General features: G+C 43.2%; 3 protein-coding genes across 5 annotated transcripts in view; 2 read left to right on the forward strand and 1 right to left on the reverse strand.

The window, feature by feature from the left end:
- c4h5orf34 (chromosome 4 C5orf34 homolog) overlaps window positions 1–18,257 on the reverse strand; it is a 76,452-nt gene that overhangs the window by 53,337 nt on the left and 4,858 nt on the right. The window lies entirely within an intron of this gene.
- Window positions 1,235–4,755, forward strand: LOC148672804 (uncharacterized). The gene is made up of 6 exons (XM_088628760.1): window positions 1,235–1,414; window positions 1,597–1,671; window positions 1,858–2,211; window positions 2,421–2,756; window positions 2,985–4,202; window positions 4,469–4,755. The coding sequence occupies exons 2-6, from the start codon at window positions 1,597–1,599 to the stop codon at window positions 4,583–4,585; spliced, it is 2,100 nt and encodes a 699-aa protein (XP_088484886.1). The 5' UTR covers window positions 1,235–1,414; the 3' UTR covers window positions 4,586–4,755.
- Window positions 6,250–14,648, forward strand: LOC148672805 (uncharacterized). Of its 3 annotated transcripts, none has more exons than XM_088628743.1 (7): window positions 6,250–6,437; window positions 6,620–6,694; window positions 6,881–7,234; window positions 7,446–7,787; window positions 12,476–12,817; window positions 13,044–14,159; window positions 14,383–14,648. In XM_088628743.1, exons 2-7 carry the CDS (start codon window positions 6,620–6,622, stop codon window positions 14,497–14,499), a joined length of 2,346 nt encoding a protein of 781 aa, XP_088484869.1. In that variant the 5' UTR covers window positions 6,250–6,437; the 3' UTR covers window positions 14,500–14,648. The 3 variants fall into 3 exon arrangements, with proteins under 3 accessions (XP_088484869.1, XP_088484870.1, XP_088484871.1); XM_088628744.1 differs by having other exon boundaries at window positions 13,050–14,159; XM_088628745.1 differs by lacking the exons at window positions 12,476–12,817; window positions 13,044–14,159; window positions 14,383–14,648 and adding exons at window positions 8,016–9,233; window positions 9,500–9,786 and having other exon boundaries at window positions 6,258–6,437.

Raw genomic sequence — 18,257 nt, forward strand, 5'->3', positions numbered from 1 at the left:
ATTTCATACAATGAACTTCACAATGATAAAAACACTGATTAAGATGAAGCACTAATAGCTACAAAATAGGTTTATCCTTCTTACTTCTCCCCTCTAGCGGTGGGAGGGAGTCGGGGGGACATTGAGGTGTTTTATGAGCCGAAGACGTTTTTGAAAGGAACTGAGGTCACGTTGCATTAGGAGCAACACCTGTAAACCAGCTCTCCCAAAGTGTCTTAACTGTCAACTGAGGCGCGTCCTAAATCCTTACACACATACTTACAATGTTTAATTTTATAGAGAGTTCCTCCGTGCTTCTGATATCTTTTCAGTCTCGCCACCCTATACTGTACATCACCCATAATGGCAACGAGAACTAACAGGACACTGGTCGGATACTGTGCAATTATTCAGTCAGAACCGGAGCAAAATATTGAAATAGCTACAACGCAGTGAGCTTTATACCATTTATTCGAATTAAAGAGCGATTTCAAATATAACATTATACAGATATTCATTTCTACACTTCACATTGTTGTTCAGCTGTTCTAAATCCGTCCGCACCGCTGAGCACTTTTCCCAGAGAGTCTCCGCTGTCTCGCGCAGGGAGGAAACACGCCATTTTCGTTTTTACCCCAACATTTGGATTAAAAACCTTTTAAGTATACAGAATACAGGGCTGAAAAAAAAAAAACGGAGGTCCGCAACAACTGTATAATTGCGACGGGTAATGACGACTAATGACAGGAACAGTGTGAGTGTGCTGAGCCTGTACTGAAGGAGAACACAGCCCCCTCCTGGAGGAGTTTTACAATGACAACACACGACCGTTAGCTCCGCACAATTCCGGGGTCGAACCCAATTCAGAATTACACACTGTAGGACACTTGTCAATTAGCAAGACAGGCTAGTGATACTGGTGTCTTTAACTATACCGTTACAGGAAATTTCTTACCTAGGGAGAGTGAATCACCTAAGTTTTTTTGCACATCTCGAATACTATCATGATGTTTAGATTCTAAAGGTGTTTGCATTAATTGTTGATTCCGAAAAACTGTAATTCATGCGCCATGCTAATGAAGATTTGAGACTTCATTTGTATCGGAGGTTTTCGATCGTTATTCATGGTAAATGAAACTAGTTTTGCACCTTTTGAATACAGTAACGATAAGTGAAACGCACTAATGCTGCCATACCGTCTTGCTGGGTGAAAGGCAGACTCTTTTTTACGTCATCACTGGTAATATGATGAGTTGAACTAAGACTTTGTTACATCACTTCGTAACTATGCCAGCGTTGAAAATAAACTTATTAAGCGCGTTTAGTTCAAGCTAACACGCGGTAAGAAGGTCGTCGAAGATTAAGAAGAAGTTTTAAGAAAACACTTTCTCAGACAGAGAAGCCTCAAAATATTGATTTTATCTGAAACATAAAGGTAGGACGTTTTTCACTTATTTACTCAAGGTACTGCTCTTCTACAGTATGTACAAGAATAGACTTTTTTACAGAAATATGCACACTGAAAGTCAAAGTCGTCTTTCATTTAAATGTTTAACAAATAAGATGTCAGTATTGAATTATTCGGGTTAACCAAATCATTTTCTGCGGGGTTTCAAGATGGATGCCAAGGAGGGGAACAACCTCCGAGTGAAAGCTGTGGAGTGTAAGGCGAGACAATCAGAAGATTGCTTGGTAAGTTGAAAAAGGATGCGTCTCCATGATCAGCTCTTTAATAACCGGATAAGATTAGTTTCATATGGGGCAAATCTGTCTCACGTTGTTTCCAATATCCACTACAGCCACATAAATGTACAAAAAATGGAAACAAACCCAGAAAATCGTTCATATACAAACTAGGAATTTTGTTTGACACTTTAGAGAAAGAAAGGAGGAGTCGAAATGAGTCAAAAGCAGACTGCTGACCCCTGCCTGGATGTCAAAACCTCAACAGCCATTTCGGAGGGGCCAAAAAGAAAACAGCGGTTTGAGAAGGATGATGGTGATCTGTCCAGAGATGTGGACAGACTCATTGCTGAAATAGAGGAGATGTTCAGCGACTCGTCCAGTCAAACCCATCCTGGCCGAGACAAACAGGCGGAGCAGACAGAGCCCCTCATGTCCTGCGAGGACAGTGGCAAGGAGCCGTGGTCTGACGCAGGACCACTGTCTCGCGTACGCCTACCCAGACCAAAGGCGTCATATGGCAGGAGGATGAAGAGCGGAGGTACAGAGGTGAGGAAGGGCGTTAGGGTCCAAACCACCAGTGAGACCCGTCGTCACAGGGGCACTTGAATACCAGCAAGGGCAAAAAACATTAGGAAAAATTCTGGCTTTGGCAACTTAATAAACTGGATGTACAGTATTGTGTTTAAGAGATACATATTGAGATATTATACAGGGTAGTTCTGGTTTTTATTTGTAGAAAATGTTTAACTTTTTAGGTAAAACAAGGAGTCATACCTTCTGAAAAGGAGACTGTTGAACTCTTCTCTGAGATCCTGACCCCACAAACAGTTTCTGAGGGGCCAAAAAGAAGAAAACATTGTGGGAATGACAGTGTCTTCAGAGATGTGGACAGACACTTTGCTGAAATAGAGATGTTCAGCGACTCCTCCAATGAAACCCATCCTGGCCGAGACAAACAGGCAGAGCAGACAGAGCCCCTCAGGTCCTGCGAGGACAAGGAGCCCTGTTCTGACACAGGACCACCGTCTTGCGTACGCCTACCCAGACCAAAGGCGTCATACGGCAGGAGGATGACGAGCAGAGGTACAGAGGTGAGGAAGGGCGATGGGGTCCAAAGCACCAGTGAGACCCGTCATCACAGGGGCACTTGAATACCAGCAAGGAAAAAGTTTTGGTTTAAATACATTAAGAAAAGTTTTGGCTTTGCCTGCGTAATAAATTGTATATACATTATTATGTTTGTAATATATGCTGATATATATATATCATGATTCTGTCTTTTATGTCCCTAACTATTTTATTTAACTCCTTAGATAAAGGAAGGTGGCGTCACTGACTTCTTCCCTGAGATCCTGACCCAAAGAGCAGTTTCTGAAGGGCCAAAAAGAAGACAACATATTAGGAAAGACGATGTTTCCAGAGATGGGGACAGACTTATGGCCAAAATAGATGAGATGCTTAAGGTATCCCCCTGTGAAACCCCTCCTGGCCGTGACATCCTTCCATTTTTATCCGAAAGACCACTGTCGGAAGATCCACATCAGATCAGAGTCCGTGGCCTTGCCAAGAAGGCCCAGACTGACCTGTCACTGGTGGAGGAGTTTAAACAGGATGCTTTAAGCACAGTAAAGGGAGAACACCCCAGAATACCCTTCGACAGCAACAATTCCCAGACTGCCAAAGAGTCCTGCGTTGCTGAGGAGCTTGGCGAGATGTCAGAACAGCCAGCTCCTCCAGTGCTCTCCTTGACAGAGCCCGTGAAGGCGACAGTGATGGAGGCTTCAATGAACAGCTGCCCAGGACACCCGCTGCCTCGTATACGTCAGCCCAGACCAAAGGCCTCATATGGCAGAAGGATCACGAATGGGGCCATAGAGGTGAGGAAGGGTTCGGGGTTCCAGGTCGTCCGTAAGATCGCTCACGTGAGGCAGGAGCCCTTTACCACCAGCGAAGAAAGTCCCACCAAGTGCAACTCTGGTAATTTTCCACCCCAGAGTGAAGGCTCCTTAATAGGACCACTTCATCCTTGGTGTTTGAAACGGCAAATGGAGGAGAAGATCCCGGCATTGGAGAGCTTCCCTAAGGAGGCTTGGGCAGGAGGAAATAAAAGAGAGAAAAAGACAAAAAAACAAACCCGTCTCATATCTGTCCAAGCTGAAGAAGACATGCAGTTGGACAAGGAGACCAGCAACCATGACATCTCATCTTTTACATCTGAGTTCCCACCAGATAACGGGGAGAAGGAAGACAATGAAATTCATGTCCCTCCAAAACCCACAATGATCAGTACAGAACCAGAGGACACTTTACAAACTGAAAGCATCAGTGCCCGACCGGGACAAATAGAAGCCATGGTTGGACAACTTAAAGTTTTGGCAACAGAAAAGGAAGTCGAACAGGAAAAGGCTAGTAGTGTCTGGAAGAAGCTCCTTAGGAAAACCGGTGCCAGGAAGATGAAAGAAAGTCCAAAGAAACTCAAAAGAGACTCAGAGAGTGCCTCTCCATCTTCATTTAAAACACAACAGAAGGATAATGAGGTAAAAACAAAGCAGAAATGTTATGTGATATTTGTTTTCTATGTTGTTTCTTCCAGTTGTGGTTAGTTTTTCTAGTAGCTGTAAATGGGAATGGGAGGTAACTACTGGATGTAACTAAGTATACTGTACCTGACAAATCGCATGCCCACAATGCCTGCTGGGATAGCCAAGCAGTGTGATATCACCTGTGTAAAGACAGGGAAGTCAAAGATGGCCAAGTGTGTAAGTCAACACTGAAATTATGTTTCAAATACCTTCTGTTTCAGAGCTCAACTCAAGAACAGCCTTCATGCAATCAAGAGAGACTTACTACAGAGAGAGTAGAGGGAAGCTGTACCTCCTGCTTTGCTTTTCTTAAGCTTTTTAGGAGGAAGAGAAGGTGAAGGGACTGCAATCAGACTGGCGGTAGCATAGCCCCTGCAACATTCTTTCACTTCAATGATTACTGAAACAACAGGGCTGGACGTGTACGATACGTTAACAGAAAATAACAGAGCCTTCATTTTTTGTAAATACACAGAGACTTAATAAATTCTTTAATTGTTAACAGAAAGTTGTTTGTGTGCATTTTAATCCATGGTTCACAAAGTTTCTGGCTGAAGTGAGATCCGCAAGTAGTTGCAGTGTTTGTTAAAGGAAAATTAAAAATCATTTTCCATCCTTACATCTATCTCAGAAAAGTAGCCAAGTAAAACTGCGTCATTGTGTCCCTGCTGTATCTCCTAATTCCAAGCAAAAACATTGAAAACTGTGGTTAGATAAAATACTGTACATCGTGTAAGCTTTTGGAGCAGTCAGATGTCAAGTATTAAATAATACAAATTTCATACAATGAACTTCACAATGATAAAAACACTGATTAAGATGAAGCACTAATAGCTACAAAATAGGTTTATCCTTCTTACTTCTCCCCTCTAGCGGTGGGAGGGAGTCGGGGGGACATTGAGGTGTTTTATGAGCCGAAGACGTTTTTGAAAGGAACTGAGGTCACGTTGCATTAGGAGCAACACCTGTAAACCAGCTCTCCCAAAGTGTCTTAACTGTCAACTGAGGCGCGTCCTAAATCCTTACACACATACTTACAATGTTTAATTTTATAGAGAGTTCCTCCGTGCTTCTGATATCTTTTCAGTCTCGCCACCCTATACTGTACATCACCCATAATGGCAACGAGAACTAACAGGACACTGGTCGGATACTGTGCAATTATTCAGTCAGAACCGGAGCAAAATATTGAAATAGCTACAACGCAGTGAGCTTTATACCATTTATTCGAATTAAAGAGCGATTTCAAATATAACATTATACAGATATTCATTTCTACACTTCACATTGTTGTTCAGCTGTTCTAAATCCGTCCGCACCGCTGAGCACTTTTCCCAGAGAGTCTCCGCTGTCTCGCGCAGGGAGGAAACACGCCATTTTCGTTTTTACCCCAACATTTGGATTAAAAACCTTTTAAGTATACAGAATACAGGGCTGAAAAAAAAAAAACGGAGGTCCGCAACAACTGTATAATTGCGACGGGTAATGACGACTAATGACAGGAACAGTGTGAGTGTGCTGAGCCTGTACTGAAGGAGAACACAGCCCCCTCCTGGAGGAGTTTTACAATGACAACACACGACCGTTAGCTCCGCACAATTCCGGGGTCGAACCCAATTCAGAATTACACACTGTAGGACACTTGTCAATTAGCAAGACAGGCTAGTGATACTGGTGTCTTTAACTATACCGTTACAGGAAATTTCTTACCTAGGGAGAGTGAATCACCTAAGTTTTTTTGCACATCTCGAATACTATCATGATGTTTAGATTCTAAAGGTGTTTGCATTAATTGTTGATTCCGAAAAACTGTAATTCATGCGCCATGCTAATGAAGATTTGAGACTTCATTTGTATCGGAGGTTTTCGATCGTTATTCATGGTAAATGAAACTAGTTTTGCACCTTTTGAATACAGTAACGATAAGTGAAACGCACTAATGCTGCCATACCGTCTTGCTGGGTGAAAGGCAGACTCTTTTTTACGTCATCACTGGTAATATGATGAGTTGAACTAAGACTTTGTTACATCACTTCGTAACTATGCCAGCGTTGAAAATAAACTTATTAAGCGCGTTTAGTTCAAGCTAACACGCGGTAAGAAGGTCGTCGAAGATTAAGAAGAAGTTTTAAGAAAACACTTTCTCAGACAGAGAAGCCTCAAAATATTGATTTTATCTGAAACATAAAGGTAGGACGTTTTTCACTTATTTACTCAAGGTACTGCTCTTCTACAGTATGTACAAGAATAGACTTTTTTACAGAAATATGCACACTGAAAGTCAAAGTCGTCTTTCATTTAAATGTTTAACAAATAAGATGTCAGTATTGAATTATTCGGGTTAACCAAATCATTTTCTGCGGGGTTTCAAGATGGATGCCAAGGAGGGGAACAACCTCCGAGTGAAAGCTGTGGAGTGTAAGGCGAGACAATCAGAAGATTGCTTGGTAAGTTGAAAAAGGATGCGTCTCCATGATCAGCTCTTTAATAACCGGATAAGATTAGTTTCTTATGGGGCAAATCTGTCTCACGTTGTTTCCAATATCCACTACAGCCACATAAATGTACAAAAAATGGAAACAAACCCAGAAAATCGTTCATATACAAACTAGGAATTTTGTTTGACACTTTAGAGAAAGAAAGGAGGAGTCGAAATGAGTCAAAAGCAGACTGCTGACCCCTGCCTGGATGTCAAAACCTCAACAGCCATTTCGGAGGGGCCAAAAAGAAAACAGCGGTTTGAGAAGGATGATGGTGATCTGTCCAGAGATGTGGACAGACTCATTGCTGAAATAGAGGAGATGTTCAGCGACTCGTCCAGTCAAACCCATCCTGGCCGAGACAAACAGGCGGAGCAGACAGAGCCCCTCATGTCCTGCGAGGACAGTGGCAAGGAGCCGTGGTCTGACGCAGGACCACTGTCTCGCGTACGCCTACCCAGACCAAAGGCGTCATATGGCAGGAGGATGAAGAGCGGAGGTACAGAGGTGAGGAAGGGCGTTAGGGTCCAAACCACCAGTGAGACCCGTCATCACAGGGGCACTTGAATACCAGCAAGGGCAAAAAACATTAGGAAAAATTCTGGCTTTGGCAACTTAATAAACTGGATGTACAGTATTGTGTTTAAGAGATACATATTGAGATATTATACACGGTAGTTCTGGTTTTTATTTGTAGAACATTTTTAACTTTTTTCAGGTAAAACAAGGAGTAATACCTTCTGAAAAGGAGACTGTTGAACTCTTCTCTGAGATCCTGACCCCACAAACAGTTTCTGAGGGGCCAAAAAGAAGAAAACATTGTGGGAATGACAATGTCTCCAGAGATGTGGACAGACACTTTGCTGAAATAGAGATGTTCAGCGACTCCTCCAATGAAACCCATTCTGGCCGAGACAAACAGGCGGAGCAGACAGAGCCCCTCAGGTCCTGCGAGGACAGTGGCAAGGAGCCCCGGTCTGACACCGGACCACCGTCTCGTGTACGCCTACCCAGACCAAAGGCGTCATACGGCAGGAGGATGACGAGCAGAGGTACAGAGGTGAGGAAGGGCGATGGGGTCCAAAGCACCAGTGAGACCCGTCATCACAGGGGCACTTGAATACCAGCAAGGAAAAAGTTTTGGTTTAAATACATTAAGAAAAGTTTTGGCTTTGCCTGCGTAATAAATTGTATATACATTATTATGTTTGTAATATATGCTGATATATATATATCATGATTCTGTCTTTTATGTCCCTAACTATTTTATTTAACTCCTTAGATAAAGGAAGGTGGCGTCACTGACTTCTTCCCTGAGATCCTGACCCAAAGAGCAGTTTCTGAAGGGCCAAAAAGAAGACAACATATTAGGAAAGACGATGTTTCCAGAGATGGGGACAGACTTATGGCCAAAATAGATGAGATGCTTAAGGTATCCCCCTGTGAAACCCCTCCTGGCCGTGACATCCTTCCATTTTTATCCGAAAGACCACTGTCGGAAGATCCACATCAGATCAGAGTCCGTGGCCTTGCCAAGAAGGCCCAGACTGACCTGTCACTGGTGGAGGAGTTTAAACAGGATGCTTTAAGCACAGTAAAGGGAGAACACCCCAGAATACCCTTCGACAGCAACAATTCCCAGACTGCCAAAGAGTCCTGCGTTGCTGAGGAGCTTGGCGAGATGTCAGAACAGCCAGCTCCTCCAGTGCTCTCCTTGACAGAGCCCGTGAAGGCGACAGTGATGGAGGCTTCAATGAACAGCTGCCCAGGACACCCGCTGCCTCGTATACGTCAGCCCAGACCAAAGGCCTCATATGGCAGAAGGATCACGAATGGGGCCATAGAGGTGAGGAAGGGTTCGGGGTTCCAGGTCGTCCGTAAGATCGCTCACGTGAGGCAGGAGCCCTTTACCACCAGCGAAGAAAGTCCCACCAAGTGCAACTCTGGTAATTTTCCACCCCAGAGTGAAGGCTCCTTAATAGGACCACATCATCCTCGGTGTTTGAAACGGCAAATGGAGGAGAAGATCCCGGCATTGGAGAGCTTCCCTAAGGAGGCTTGGGCAGGAGGAAATAAAAGAGAGAAAAAGACAAAAAAACAAACCCGTCTCATATCTGTCCAAGCTGAAGAAGACATGCAGTTCGACAAGGAGACCAGCAACCATGACATCTCATCTTTTACATCTGAGTTCCCACCAGATAACGGGGAGAAGGAAGACAATGAAATTCATGTCCCTCCAAAACCCACAATGATCAGTACAGAACCAGAGGACACTTTACAAACTGAAAGCATCAGTGCCCGACCGGGACAAATAGAAGCCATGGTTGGACAACTTAAAGTTTTGGCAACAGAAAAGGAAGTCGAACAGGAAAAGGCTAGTAGTGTCTGGAAGAAGCTCCTTAGGAAAACCGGTGCCAGGAAGATGAAAGAAAGTCCAAAGAAACTCAAAAGAGACTCAGAGAGTGCCTCTCCATCTTCATTTAAAACACAACAGAAGGATAATGAGGTAAAAACAAAGCAGAAATGTTATGTGATATTTGTTTTCTATGTTGTTTCTTCCAGTTGTGGTTAGTTTTTCTAGTAGCTGTAAATGGGAATGGGAGGTAACTACTGGATGTAACTAAGTATACTGTACCTGACAAATCGCATGCCCACAATGCCTGCTGGGATAGCCAAGCAGTGTGATATCACCTGTGTAAAGACAGGGAAGTCAAAGATGGCCAAGTGTGTAAGTCAACACTGAAATTATGTTTCAAATACCTTCTGTTTCAGAGCTCAACTCAAGAACAGCCTTCATGCAATCAAGAGAGACTTACTACAGAGAGAGTAGAGGGAAGCTGTACCTCCTGCTTTGCTTTTCTTAAGCTTTTTAGGAGGAAGAGAAGGTGAAGGGACTGCAATCAGACTGGCGGTAGCATAGCCCCTGCAACATTCTTTCACTTCAATGATTACTGAAACAACAGGGCTGGACGTGTACGATACGTTAACAGAAAATAACAGAGCCTTCATTTTTTGTAAATACACAGAGACTTAATAAATTCTTTAATTGTTAACAGAAAGTTGTTTGTGTGCATTTTAATCCATGGTTCAGAAAGTTTCTGGCTGAAGTGAGATCCGCAAGTAGTTGCAGTGTTTGTTAAAGGAAAATTAAAAATCATTTTCCATCCTTACATCTATCTCAGAAAAGTAGCCAAGTAAAACAGCGTCATTGTGTCCCTGTTGTATCTCCTAATTCCAAGCAAAAACATTGAAAACTGTCGTTAGATAAAATACTGTACATCGTGTAAGCTTTTGGAGCAGTCAGATGTCAAGTATTAAATAATACAAATTTCATACAATGAACTTCACAATGATAAAAACACTGATTTAGATGAAGCACTAATAGCTACAAAATAGGTTTATCCTTCTTACTTCTCCCCTCTAGCGGTGGGAGGGAGTCGGGGGGACATTGAGGTGTTTTATGAGCCGAAGACGTTTTTGAAAGGAACTGAAGTCACGTTGCATTAGGAGCAACACCTGTAAACCAGCTCTCCCAAAGTGTCTTAACTGTCAACTGAGGCGCGTCCTAAATCCTTACACACATACTTACAATGTTTAATTTTATAGAGAGTTCCTCCGTGCTTCTGATATCTTTTCAGTCTCGCCACCCTATACTGTACATCACCCATAATGGCAACGAGAACCAACAGGACACAGGTCGGATACTGTGCAATTATTCAGTCAGAACCGGAGCAAAATATTGAAATAGCTACAACGCAGTGAGCTTTATACCATTTATTCGAATTAAAGAGCGATTTCAAATATAACATTATACAGATATTCATTTCTACACTTCACATTGTTGTTCAGCTGTTCTAAATCCGTCCGCACCGCTGAGCACTTTTCCCAGAGAGTCTCCGCTGTCTCGCGCAGGGAGGAAACACGCCATTTTCGTTTTTACCCCAACATTTGGATTAAAAACCTTTTAAGTATACAGAATACAGGGCTGAAAAAAAAAAACGGAGGTCCGCAACAACTGTATAATTGCGACGGGTAATGACGACTAATGACAGGAACAGTGTGAGTGTGCTGAGCCTGTACTGAAGGAGAACACAGCCCCCTCCTGGAGGAGTTTTACAATGACAACACACGACCGTTAGCTCCGCACAATTCCGGGGTCGAACCCAATTCAGAATTACACACTGTAGGACACTTGTCAATTAGCAAGACAGGCTAGTGATACTGGTGTCTTTAACTATACCGTTACAGGAAATTTCTTACCTAGGGAGAGTGAATCACCTAAGTTTTTTTGCACATCTCGAATACTATCATGATGTTTAGATTCTAAAGGTGTTTGCATTAATTGTTGATTCCGAAAAACTGTAATTCATGCGCCATGCTAATGAAGATTTGAGACTTCATTTGTATCGGAGGTTTTCGATCGTTATTCATGGTAAATGAAACTAGTTTTGCACCTTTTGAATACAGTAACGATAAGTGAAACGCACTAATGCTGCCATACCGTCTTGCTGGGTGAAAGGCAGACTCTTTATTACGTCATCACTGGTAATATGATGAGTTGAACTAAGACTTTGTTACATCACTTCGTAACTATGCCAGCGTTGAAAATAAACTTATTAAGCGCGTTTAGTTCAAGCTAACACGCGGTAAGAAGGTCGTCGAAGATTAAGAAGAAGTTTTAAGAAAACACTTTCTCAGACAGAGAAGCCTCAAAATATTGATTTTATCTGAAACATAAAGGTAGGACGTTTTTCACTTATTTACTCAAGGTACTGCTCTTCTACAGTATGTACAAGAATAGACTTTTTTACAGAAATATGCACACTGAAAGTCAAAGTCGTCTTTCATTTAAATGTTTAACAAATAAGATGTCAGTATTGAATTATTCGGGTTAACCAAATCATTTTCTGCGGGGTTTCAAGATGGATGCCAAGGAGGGGAACAACCTCCGAGTGAAAGCTGTGGAGTGTAAGGCGAGACAATCAGAAGATTGCTTGGTAAGTTGAAAAAGGATGCGTCTCCATGATCAGCTCTTTAATTACCGGATAAAATTAGTTTCTTATGGGGCAAATCTGTCTCACATTGTTTCCAATATCCACTACAGCCACATAAATGTACAAAAAATTGAAACAAACCCAGAAAATCGTTCATATTCAAACTAGGAACTTTGTTTGACACTTTAGAGAAAGAAAGGAGGAGTCGAAATGAGTCAAAAGCAGACTGCTGACCCCCGCCTGGATGTCAAAACCTCAACAGCCATTTCGGAGGGGCCAAAAAGAAAACAGCGGTTTGAGAAGGATGATGGTGATCTGTCCAGAGATGTGGACAGACTCATTGCTGAAATAGAGGAGATGTTCAGCGACTCGTCCAGTCAAACCCATCCTGGCCGAGACAAACAGGCGGAGCAGACAGAGCCCCTCATGTCCTGCGAGGACAGTGGCAAGGAGCCCTGGTCAGACACAGGACCACCGTCTCGTGTACGCCTACCCAGACCAAAGGCGTCATATGGCAGGAGGATGAAGAGCGAAGGTACAGAGGTGAGGAAGGGCGTTGGGGTCCAAACCACCAGTGAGACCCGTCATCACAGGGGCACTTGAATACCAGCAAGGGCAAAAAACATTAGGAAAAATTCTAGCTTTGCCAACTTAATAAACTGGATGTACAGTATTGTGTTTAAGAGGTACATATTGAGATATTATACACGGTAGTTCTGGTGTTTATTTGTAGAACATTTTTAACTTTTTTCAGGTAAAACAAGGAGTCATACCTTCTGAAAAGGAGACTGTTGAACTCTTCTCTGAGATCCTGACCCCACAAACAGTTTCTGAGGGGCCAAAAAGAAGAAAACATTGTGGGAATGACAATGTCTCCAGAGATGTGGACAGACACTTTGCTGAAATAGAGATGTTCAGCGACTCCTCCAATGAAACCCATCCTGGCCGAGACAAACAGGCGGAGCAGACAGAGCCCCTCAGGTCCTGCGAGGACAGTGGCAAGGAGCCCCGGTCTGACACTGGACCACCGTCTCGTGTACGCCTACCCAGACCAAAGGCGTCATACGGCAGGAGGATGAAGAGCAGAGGTACAGAGGTGAGGAAGGGCGATGGGGTCCAAAGCACCAGTGAGACCCGTCATCACAGGGGCACTTGAATACCAGCAAGGAAAAAGTTTTGGTTTAAATACATTAAGAAAAGTTTTGGCTTTGCCTGCGTAATAAATTGTATATACATTATTATGTTTGTAATATATGCTGATATATATATATATATCATGATTCTGTCTTTTATGTGCCTAACTATTTTATTTAACTCCTTAGATAAAGGAAGGTGGCGTCACTGACTTCTTCCCTGAGATCCTGACCCAAAGAGCAGTTTCTGAAGGGCCAAACAGAAGACAACGTATTAGGAAAGACAGAGATGGGGACAGATTTATGGCCAAAATAGATGAGGTGCTTAAGGTATCCCCCTGTGAAACTCCTCCTGGCCGTGACATCCTTCCATTTTTATCCGAAAGACCACTGTTGGAAGATCCACATCAGATAAGAGTCCGTGGCCTTGCCAAGAAGGCCCAGACTGACCTGTCAGTGGTGGAGGAGTTTAAAATGGTTGCTTTAAGCACAGTAAAGGGGGAACACCCCAGAATACCTTTTGACATCAACAATTCCCAGACTGCCGAAGAGACCTGCGGTGCTGAGGAGCCTGGCGAGATGTCAGAACAGCCAGCTCCTCCAGTGCTCTCCTTGACAGAGCCCGTGAAGGCGACAGTGATGGAGGCTTCAATGAACAGCTGCCCAGGACACCTGCTGCCTCTTATACGTCAGCCCAGACCAAAGGCCTCATATAGCAGAAGGATCACGAATGGGGCCATAGAGGTGAGGAAGGGTTCGGGGTTCCAGGTCGTCCGTAAGATCGCTCACGTGTGGCAGGAGCCCTTTACCACCAGCGAAGAAAGTCCCAGCAAGTGCAATTTTCCACCCCAGAGTGAAGGCTCCTTAATAAAACCTCATCATTCTCAGTGTATGAAACTGCAAATGGAGGAGAAGATCCCGGAACTGGAGAGCTTCCCTAGGGAGGCTTGGGCAGGAGGAAATAAAAGAGAGAAAAAGTCAAGAAACCGAAGCCTTGACATCTCACGCTTTAAATCCGATCTCCCACCAGCTAATGAAAAGAATGAAGACAGTGAAATGAATGTCTCTCCAAAACCCACAACGATTAGTACAGAACTGAAGGATCCTTCAGCAATTGAAAGTATCAGTGCCCAACCGGGAAAAATAGAAGTCAAGGAAGTTGAAAAGGAACAGGATCATACTTGCTGGGAGAAGCTGCTTAGGAAAACTTGCTTTATGAACATAAAAGGAAGTGAAAAGAAATTTAAAAGAGACTCAGAGAATGCCTCTCAATTGTCAAATAAAATACAGCAGAAGAATAATCAGGTAAAAAAGTATAAATATTATCTGATATGTTTTCTTCATGTAGTTATTTTGTCTTGAATTTGTTAATTGGAATGGGAGGTAAATAAGTATACTTGACAAATCCCATGCCCAAAATGCCTGCTGGGATAGCCAAGCACTGTGATATCACCTGTGTAAAGACAGGAAAGTTGTGTCTGAAAAGCTGGCTACTGTATATGTTTGTTCAAAATGTCTTCTTTTTTAGGGCTCTGCTCCAGAGAAGCCTTCATGCAATCAAGGGAGACTTACTGCAGAGAGAGAAGAGGGAAGCTGTACCTCCTGCTTTGCTTTTTTACAACTTTTTATGAGGAAGAGAAGGTGAAGGGACTGCAGTGACACTGGCAGCATCTTCAATATTCTTTCATTTCAATGTTAACCCAAAGAACAGGGTTGAAAGTATAAAATACATCTGCCTTACCCCATTTTTTTTAATTCACAGAGACTAAATAAATCCTTTAACTGTTAACATAATGGTGTTTGTGTGCTGTTTAATATTTGATTAGGAAATACAGTATTTTGGAGAGTCCTACGGTATGTCCATTCACATCTTATCATTTTTAACTCTTGGATAACAGCAATGTCACTGTTTATAACTTTTCTTTAAATATGCAAAATTTTAAATACCTTAATACTGCAAAACATTTCTCATCAAAAGTAACCTACCCTGTCCCCTTTCCTGGTTAATTAGGATATATCATTTCTACATTATTTTGTGACATTTGTTGGTATAGCAGGGATGAAACAGGACAATACTGAGCCCTGGCAGGGATTACACTGTGCCTCAGCCCCCCAGGTGGCAGAGAGTGGTGCAAGACATGATTAAATCACTGCAAGAAAAGCTGTAATCTGATCGAACTCAACCACGACTGTAAACAATAAACATGCATATTGTTGTCATTTTGCTAATAGTATTCAAATTTGGACAAGAACTCCTCCTGCTTCATACTATTCTAACAGGAAAAACCTTGAAGATCAGTGCCACCCAGCTCAGTTTTGCCCCATGAAAAAAGCAAGTGTAAAATGCCACTAAAAGAGTGCAGTAAGTGTACCAATTGAGCCCAATTTCAGCAGTGACAGTGACAGTAGGAGTTTTAGAATAGTTGCTTTTTAATTCAGAACAATCAAAGGTTTTATTTTTGAGATGTGAATAAAAGCTTGTGAAAAGCTTCATTTGCCCATCTTGAAAGCTACTTTGAAATTTCAGCCTTGCAACAGCTATAGAAGAAAACATTTCCAATTTATCTTCAGAGGAATAGTAATGATTCTTTAAAGAGACTGAATGTGTTTATTTACCTTGAACAATTAAATAACTATGTATTCAAAGAGAATTCAAAGTTGGGTTTCCTGACCTTTCAGATGTACGGTATATTTTGCGGCAGGCCTGAGAAGACTAGCACAGAGATTATCTGTATTAAGATAAAATAGACATTTGTTAATGTCCTCCTCGTCTAATTACTCAGTTCATTACTTTATCACCAAATGACAATGAGAGCAAAAATATATTGGATATTTTTGTACAAGACACTTGGCAGAGTCTTAGGTGCATCTTGTCTCTTCTCCTTTTTAGCGATCTTCATGGACATTATATCAAGGTGCAGCTGGGATTTGGAGTGTATCCACTTTATGGACCTGAGGGTTGCATCTCTGGTGTTTAAGGATGATGTTGTCTCCTTTGCCTCATCTGACTGTGAACTTCAATGGGCATTTGCAAGATTTGCAGCTGAGTGCGATGCGGTCGGGATGAGGAATAGCACCTCCAAATATGAGGTAATGGTTTGCTCTCTCCAGGTGAAGGCGGAGCAGCTGCCACAAGTGGTGGAATTTAAGTAAGAGGGTTTTGTTCACGAGTGAGAGTATAGAGGATCATGAGAGGCTGCAGTCATCCAGATGCTTTGCCGAACTGCGGTGGTGAAGTGTGAGCTTAGTTTCTGGATGAAGCTCTTGGTTTTCCAGTCGATCTATGTCCCCACGCCCACCTATGGTCACGAGCTTTGGGTAGTGACTGAAAGAATAAGATTGCGAGTACAAGAAATGGAAATGAGATTTCTCCATAGGGATGTTGGGCTTAACTCTCCGTGACAGGGAGAGGAGCTCAGAAGTCCAGGAGGTCCATGGACCACAGTTGCTGCTCCTCTGGATCAAGATGAGCCAGTTGAAATAGTTCAGACATCTATCATGAATGCACTCTGGGGTATACCAGGCATGACTCATTGGGAAGAGACCCCGGGCAGATCAACGTCACTCTGAAGGGATTATATCTGAAGGAGACGGAGACTGGTTAGACTGGTTATCCCCATTAGACCGAGACTAATGGGGATAGGGAAGTCTGGTCTGCCCTACTAAGCTTGCTACCACTGCAGCCCTCATCAGGAGTACGCAGGGGAAAAATGGATGGATGAATTTGTCTACAAATGTCCTTTTTTAGGTTGGGCTTCAAAGGTAAATTATAATCCATCAGAAATACAGCAACTTGTTTATGTTGCTGGTTTATGTCATTTTCATTTGTAAACTTGCTGACGAGGTGGGTGAGTGGTTAAGGCGATGGACTGCTAATCCATTGTGCTCTGCAAGCGTGGGTTTGAATCCCATCCTCGTCGAGGGTTTTTGTATGCCAGCAGCTACCGTATTTCACCCTGCAGCTTACAACTGGAAACCCACTGAAGCTCAGCAGGTGTGAGCCTGGTCAGTATCTGGATGTGAGACTTCCTGGGAAAAACTAAGGTTGCTGCTGGAAGTGGTGTTAGTGGGGCCAGCAGGGGGCACGCAGTACTGGCGCCAGTACTCTGTTCTCCTCCCCACTGATGTGTGGTGACTGTTCTGGCGCACTATGGCTGCCATCGCATCATCCAGGTGTGGCTGCACAAAGCTGGTGATGGAGGGGAGTCCCCGTTATCTGTAAAGCACTTTGAGTGGAGTGTCCAGAAAAGTGCTATATAAGTATAAGCAATTATTAACTAAAATTAGGCAGAATACATTGACAAATCTTGAATGTTAACTGGCCTGTGACCACAAGAATAAGATTGCGAGTACAAGAAATGGAAATGAGATTTCTCCATAGGGATGTTGGGCTTAACTCTCCGTGACAGGGAGAGGAGCTCAGAAGTCCAGGAGGTCCATGGACCACAGTTGCTGCTCCTCTGGATCAAGATGAGCCAGTTGAAATAGTTCAGACATCTATCATGAATGCACTCTGGGGTATACCAGGCATGACTCATTGGGAAGAGACCCCGGGCAGATCAACGTCACTCTGAAGGGATTATATCTGAAGGAGACGGAGACTGGTTAGACTGGTTATCCCCATTAGACCGAGACTAATGGGGATAGGGAAGTCTGGTCTGCCCTACTAAGCTTGCTACCACTGCAGCCCTCATCAGGAGTACGCAGGGGAAAAATGGATGGATGAATTTGTCTACAAATGTCCTTTTTTAGGTTGGGCTTCAAAGGTAAATTATAATCCATCAGAAATACAGCAACTTGTTTATGTTGCTGGTTTATGTCATTTTCATTTGTAAACTTGCTGACGAGGTGGGTGAGTGGTTAAGGCGATGGACTGCTAATCCATTGTGCTCTGCAAGCGTGGGTTTGAATCCCATCCTCGTCGAGGGTTTTTGTATGCCAGCAGCTACCGTATTTCACCCTGCAGCTTACAACTGGAAACCCACTGAAGCTCAGCAGGTGTGAGCCTGGTCAGTATCTGGATGTGAGACTTCCTGGGAAAAACTAAGGTTGCTGCTGGAAGTGGTGTTAGTGGGGCCAGCAGGGGGCACGCAGTACTGGCGCCAGTACTCTGTTCTCCTCCCCACTGATGTGTGGTGACTGTTCTGGCGCACTATGGCTGCCATCGCATCATCCAGGTGTGGCTGCACAAAGCTGGTGATGGAGGGGAGTCCCCGTTATCTGTAAAGCACTTTGAGTGGAGTGTCCAGAAAAGTGCTATATAAGTATAAGCAATTATTAACTAAAATTAGGCAGAATACATTGACAAATCTTGAATGTTAACTGGCCTGTGACCACAAGAATAAGATTGCGAGTACAAGAAATGGAAATGAGATTTCTCCATAGGGATGTTGGGCTTAACTC

This window comes from Lepisosteus platostomus, chromosome 4 (assembly GCF_059453375.1).
Source record: "Lepisosteus platostomus isolate fLepPlt1 chromosome 4, fLepPlt1.hap1, whole genome shotgun sequence".
In the NCBI taxonomy this organism is placed as follows: Eukaryota; Metazoa; Chordata; class Actinopteri; order Semionotiformes; family Lepisosteidae; genus Lepisosteus; species Lepisosteus platostomus.